Source organism: Barbus barbus (genome assembly GCF_936440315.1).
Source record: "Barbus barbus genome assembly, chromosome: 37".
Taxonomy (NCBI): Eukaryota; Metazoa; Chordata; class Actinopteri; order Cypriniformes; family Cyprinidae; genus Barbus; species Barbus barbus.
The window spans coordinates 2,297,795-2,305,000 of NC_136715.1; the positions used below are offsets into that span (position 1 = coordinate 2,297,795).

A 7,206-nucleotide genomic window follows, 5' to 3' on the forward strand; every position below is an offset into this window, starting at 1 on the left:
TATTATTTATTTGTTGTTTTGAGGAGGTAAAATAATGAATTAACATGTTACGTCCTTTGATGGTCAGCTGTATAATGTTTTAGCCCGCCTATGCTTCAGATTAATGTAAAAATAAATAAATAAATAAACACACAAGTATATATTGTTTGAATCTGAACCGTAAAACTTAAAAAAAAAAAAAAAAAAAAAACACACACGTGCTACTGGCAAAGCCTCAATTGGATATAAATCAAGAGATTCGTAAAACTTTTAATAATTCAATGTGTTGTTTATTTTATAACGTGGAAAAATGAAGGAGTTAACGTGTTTCGTCCTTTGGTCAGCTGTTATAGGCCGTTAGCTTGTTAATGCTTCAGGTTAATGTAAAATAAATTAATGAATGGCCTTGATGTAATTTAAACAGTAAAACTAAGTAAAAAGACAGAAAAAATGGTCGTATCTGTTATCATTGGCAAGATCATTGGAAGATTCGTAAAACTTTCAACAAATAAATTAATTAAAAATCATTAAAATGACAGAAAAAGTTGTAGACGATCAAAGCCTCATTTGGCTCTGAAACAAGTTTCGTAAAACTTTAATTACAGAAATGATTCATTACTATTATTTTTGCTTATAGGCCACACGCTAATGTGCATGGCATATATAAAATATAAAGAAGTGTTAGTGGATGGCAAAATACGTACGAACCTATTATCTCTTAATTAAAATAAATTATTTTGACACGCAAAAACTTGTTTTTAATAACAGACTGTTTTTAGAACTAGAAATGGCTTTATTTTTGGTCATGTATTATGTCTCTATAGTAAATAAATGGTAGGAATTGTTTTAGAAAGTAACAGAGCTGTGAATTGAGCATCTTTGTCCGTGAGTCCCTCCCTCTGATCGTCTGTCCGAGCACATTAATGTCGCTCCTGCTCCTCTGAAGGTGTCTTGAGTTTTTTGGACTTCATATTGTCTGTGCCTCACTGAGAGTTTCACTTCTGCTTGATCCGGGACACGTGGAGCTGAAGTTTCAGGAACATCTGGACAGTAAGTTTAGCATTATTTCTACTGGAAATGGGTCAGAATGATGTAGCTGAATGCTTGCGTAAAGGCTCAGTTATATCTCAACTTTATTATTTTTATTATTATTAATTGGGCATGTGAATACAATGCACTAGTTCGTGAATACTGTGGTTTCGTCATTTGTCTGGATTGACTCGACGGCGCTATATAGCCTTTACGCAGATTAGAATTGGTGGCACTTTAAAGAAATTGTTGTGAAACTACAGTTTATAGCCTATACGTGTGTACGTGTGTGTGTGTGTGTGTGTGTGTGTGTGTACATGAACTATATCAGTGAAGCAATAATCAAATTATTATTGTATAATATTTTGTACTATGAAATTATATTTAACATTTTAGCATGCATAACTTAAATGCATAGCATGCAGGTAAATGCACTGAGATTAATCTGCACGCGTGAAGCTAAGTGCATTAAATCCCTCGAACTAGTGAGTCTTTGTTCACAAAAAGCGGATTTGTGTTGCATGACCAGAAAGGACGCGTTTGCCTTCATACAGAAATATTCCAATACTTTATTTCTTTGTTCTGAACGGACCTCCAGGCATATACAAGAAAAAAGACAAACTAGTACAACATTAAAAGACTATGACAAATAAAGGTGCAGAACTGTAAATCACATGTTGGTTAAAAGGGAAATAAACCGCTCTAGAAATCACATTTCTGATTTGCACAGAGAATTGAAATAATGGCTTCAGAATGTCATAATAGCAAATGAATGTGCATGGATGTTATATTAAAAAAAAAAAAAAGCATTAATGCAATAATCTGTCTTTGGTGCCGAATCACATCCTCGCTTAAAAACTGTATTGAAATACTGTTATGTGTGTAAACAAAACCTCTTGTAGTCACAAAACAGCATTTTACGTGACAGTTATGTACATATATAAACTCATCCCACACAGAGTTCATTTAAACCAGTGCTTTAATTCAGTAGTTTAGCTTTACTATAGTAAGTCATTACATGACCTTTCTGAACACAGGCCCACATTAACCGATAGGCAAATTCAGAAAACATTGCATATAGATGTATATGTTACCATATTTCAGGTTTACACAGCTAATAATAATAATAATAATGTTTCATTGTCAGAACACACACCTGAGACGGTCCGAACGCTCAACCCTGATTTAAGATATTAAGGCGCATTCACAGTTTAAGACATAAAAAAAAGGAATTAGTCATACTAAACGAATAATATGTGCCAAACATCTAATAATAACGGTATCCCACAGTAACAAGAAAAAAAAAACATTTCGAATAAATACAAAAACATCATTCACAAAGAAATACTATAAATAATACTTTTTAAAAAAGAAAAAAAGAAAGAAAAACAAACACGCACGGTTATTGCCTTTGGCATAACATCACACTACTTCTATAAAATAAACTTAAATAGACAAAAAAAAAAATCAAAAATAAACATCCAGACGCACATTTCGTGGCGAGGTTTTCTAGGAAAGTTTGGATGTTCCCATTGGAGAGGGCGCACAACGCTCAGCTTAGGAACGAATTGGGCGCGACGCGTTTGTTTTGAGACAGAAGTCCGCTAGAAAGTGGTACTGTGAAGGACGGTAAGCTAGTTCTTAGGGAATCCGTCAGCAGCGGGGACGGAGAGCTGGAGATGCCGTATTCCGGCGCGCTCTGGAGCGGGTGCGGCTGCTGCGCACCCGTTACGAAGTATCCATTGTGCCCTGAAAGTAATCCGGCGGCGGACGCCGGAGACACGCCGTACCCGTTGATACTCCCGCTAGAGGCTCCCAGAATGGGGCGAGACATATCCCCGTTCCCGAGCGGCTCCACGCCGGGGAGTAACGATCCGTAAGCGTGTCCCTGGTTTAGAAATCCGTGCGTGGAGCCGTTATAGTGCGAATGGTGGAGGGGTAAAAACGGAGACAGCTGCCAATATAGCGGGTTGCTCGGGCGTTCGCCAAGTCCGAGTCCGAGGGGTGCGAAGCGGAGGCCCCTTTTCATCACTAACTTGCCCCGCGAGGTCGCCGAACGCCTGCGGAGCTTGCCGGTGGTCCCGCCGATGAACACATCATCGCTGGAGGGATCCAGCATCCAGTAGTTGCCTTTCCCAGGATCGTCATAATGCCGCGGCACCTTCACGAAGCACTTATTGAGGCTCAGATTGTGCCGGATCGAGTTCTGCCAACCCTGCTTGTGCTCCCGGTAATACGGGAAGTTCTTCATGATGAACTCGTAGATGCCGTTGAGCGTGAGCCGCTTCTCGGGACTCTGTCTGATGGCCATCATGATGAGCGCGTTGTAGCTGAACGGAGGTTTGTCGAATTTCTTTCCTTTTTTAGGCGGCTGTTCCTCCGCGTCTCGCTGCGCGGAGTCCATCTCGGACGCTTCCGGGTGTTTGTCCAAGTCAGGTGCCGCCGGGCTGCCGCTGCGCTTCGCGCCCTCATCGTCAAACTTCGATGGGAGTAACAGGTTCTTGATGCTGAACGATGTCGACTTCTGCACCATGGTCGGCTCACTCTGATCTCCCATGCCGGGCGATGGACAAACAAAAGCCGTGGTTGAAAACGCAGGAGGTCAGACGCGCAACGGCGGAGACGCTGCATGCATGACAGTATTTTCAAGACGGAGGACGCGACGCAGACGCAACGCGAGAAAATGGTGATTAACCAGGGCTCGGTCTTACCAATTACCTCATCTCAGGGGAGGGAGGAGGAGCTCTTCTCTCGCTGGAAGCAGGACAGTACAGTCTCGGCTCACTCCATCATAATACGCGGAGAGCCCCGTGCGCGCTGGAGTCTGGAGAGTTTCCTGTGCGTCACTGATCACGTAGCCTGAATAGGAGGGACGAATAATTGTGCACACATGACCTGAAATGCACTGAAATAAAGTTGAAATGATTCAGAACTAAAGCATTCGTGATTTTGAATCAAAGTGTCACTTTCGACGTGTCTTAATAATACTTAGAGGAGATTCGGACTAGTTCTATTATATAGTAGGGCCCTAAAGCGTGCATACTATTCTGTCTGATCCAATACAGTGTTTTGCATTACAACCTGTGCAGATCTATTGATCAGTAGACTTTCCACGAATAATAATGAATAATAATGCTGTGCGTAAATGCGCGCAGGCTGAGCCAAGGGCGCCTCTAGTGTCAGCGCGGGTCACAAATCCACTGAGATCCTGTTAGAGGAGTGCAGAAGCTACGTTGACACTTTGAAGATCTAACTTATGTCGGTTTTAGTCATTGAAAATATACAAAGCAATGTGATTCCAGTGCGCTGCATCCAGTCATCTCAAACAGCATGTTTGCGCGGTGGGAAGTGACCGGTGAACATCACCAAAAGTCTAGTTGCACTATTGTATACTTGTATTTTTATCGATCAGTTAGTATGGAATTTTGCTCAAATTGCATCAGAATAATCTGAATTACGCGTCTAATCTATAATAGCTTTTTCTTTTTAAATTTCGCATTTTGCATTCTGAAATCAAATTTTTTTTTCCAGTCCACGCTTTGTCAACACAAATGCCATTATTTGAGAATAAACGAATACCTTTGTTAAATATCACAAATATCTTTGTTAAATAAATGCATGATTTCGGAAGCACGAAACAATATTTTACTGTCGTTTTCTTGTTTGAAGGCTGTTTGCATCTGTTGTAGTATTGCCGACTGTGAAATGATTTGATTTATAATGCATAAACTGTGTATGTTAGTGATGTACAGACCAATACAACACCTTGTTTTGTATTATTAAGGAAACATCGAATGTGTATAAAACAAAAGGATAAAATAAATACTGAATCCGTTTTTAAGATATTCTGAAATGGCTAAAATATGCAAAACAAAAGAATACCATTTTAAATGTATTGAAACAGTGAAACAGTTCATGCTATAATAATTCATGTTTTTCTTATATTTACGTGCATATATTTTTATTTTCTAAATAATGACTAAAATAATCACTTCTGCGTCAGAGGACAGTATTCTCACATTGCCGTAGCAATATTATGATTAATGAATAATATACATTTATTGAATTTATGAAAACTGTTTTGCAGCCCAAACAATAATCATGTTGTTTTATATAAGTAGCTACTTACTGCCCACTTTTCAATTGACTTCTTAATAATCGAGCTTTATCGAGTTATAAACAGCTCAATCATTCACGTAAATTAATGTCTTGTTATATACAATAAATTATTATTATAAAAACGACGGGATGTTTCAGTACGATTGTTTTATAAAATTATAGTTTATTTCGATTTCTTCTGATATTTTCAACACAATTAAAGCATCACTAAGAGACTAAATGATTTCCAGCTGTTTGTCGAGCTGTTTACAGCCGTTTATGACTTTATGTTCTTATTATCTTATTATTTATCAAAGCCTTTCCTTTCCAATACACACAGAAAATGCTAAGAAAAATAAAGAAACGTTATGAGTAAGATAACACAGCTATAAGATCTTGTTTTCATTCTCCAGTCTCGTATAAATTGGTCTGTTTTTCAAGCGCTTTTTACACCTCAAATCTAATCTTATATCCATCCTGTAATATATATATATATATATATATATCAGTCATTCTTGAGAAGTGGGACAAAACAGGGTGCAAAATTGGAAAATAAACCTTGTACTCAGACAAATGAAACTACATTTATGTATCTGACTTCTGAGCTATGATACAACCTCGCAACTTTTCTCTTTTTTTAACAAAATGTGCTTTTTACCTTGGACTGTGTAATATAATTTCACCTTTATTTTTAACAACATTCAAGATGTTTTTAACATTTCAAAACACATTCTCATGTTATCAACAGATTACACTTTCACATGTGACCAACAATAATAAAATATTACCAAAATATGTAGGCTAACTGATACAAAAACCTGAAATTGTAGTCTTTTTAATTATGAAATACATTGAATCAATCAATTACTGTATTAAAACAAACACAACAAACAGTATGTTATAGTTTATAAAGCTTTTATTCAAGAGTCACATTTAATTATTTTGATATATTACTGGAACACAAAATCTGACGGTGTTGACAAATTTGATATTTCTTTCACAAAACAAATGGAGTTCATGTAGTAGCCTTTTTTTCTGTTGATATAGATGCTAAAGGAACCTGCTTCAGGAGAATAAAATGATCTAAATATTTCAAATAATTCCCTCAGAAATTGGAAGATGGTGTTGACGTATCATGGTTGTGACCAGGAAATATTAATATTAGGATTTAAAATATTCTAAAACTGTAAAACTGGCCAGAGTCTATCTGAGTATTGTGTCGAGGGGGTCCTTTAGAGTGACAGCTGCCCCTGATATTCCCTGATTTTATTATATTTTAATGAATGTCTGACACTGTTGACAAAAAGTGGAGACACAACTTTGAAACCTTATGAAACATGCATGTGTCACTGAAAAACAACCTTGCTTTGATATGAGTTATTATTAAGTGCTGCTTTTGATAAAACAAGCTCTTTTTTATCATTAAACAACATTTGTATCCATGTTATAGCATATGAACCCTTCTCTGTGGACACACTGTTATAGTGAGAAGCCAATAAGTGTTATAGAGTTCACATAATAATGATACAATTAAATTGAAGGGGATAACTGTGTTAAATACATTCTATTATCAATCCCCATAACATTTACAATTGAAAATATTTTTATTTTGTAAACCTGATAGCAGTTATAATTGCTGGACATGTTTTGTTTGTCTAAATGAGAGCAAGAAATATCATCACTCACAAGTTGTTAATTAATTTTTAAAAGAACAAATATTCCATGTAGCCTATAAGCCCATGCATACTCGATAATTGTGAAAGAATGAGCAAAATGCAATTTAAAATAATTAAAATAATACAATTATTAAAACACTGACTGTTTCAAATAACCACATACCATCAAAAATACGGTTAATAATCTTGTATTGTAGGATCTGTCATTCATGTTAAATTGAAATGAAGTAGATCAATTCAAAGGCTCCAGACAGCATAATGGACATACAAAAATGTAGTTTTTATATCAAATATTCAAATCTGAGTTGTTTCTGTTTTTTCTTTCTTTCTTCCTTCTTAAATGTTTCTTAAAGTGGAGAGAATATTACTATATTATCACCATGTTTACACCCTGGACTATATAGAGCTGTAGTTTATTGTTCTT

General features: G+C 36.6%; 1 protein-coding gene across 1 annotated transcript; it reads right to left on the reverse strand.

The window, feature by feature from the left end:
* Positions 1 to 1,561: 1,561 nt before the first annotated feature.
* LOC306856717 (forkhead box protein G1-like) lies at positions 1,562 to 3,800 on the reverse strand. The gene has a single exon (XM_079396131.1). The coding sequence runs from the start codon at positions 3,563 to 3,565 to the stop codon at positions 2,561 to 2,563; it is 1,005 nt and encodes a 334-aa protein (XP_079252257.1). The 5' UTR covers positions 3,566 to 3,800; the 3' UTR covers positions 1,562 to 2,560.
* Positions 3,801 to 7,206: the final 3,406 nt, after the last annotated feature.

Coding starts and splice junctions, on each gene's coding strand:
- LOC306856717 (XM_079396131.1), bottom strand. CDS start 3,565: ATGGGAGATCAGAGTGAGCCGACCATGGTGCAGAAGTCGACATCGTTC.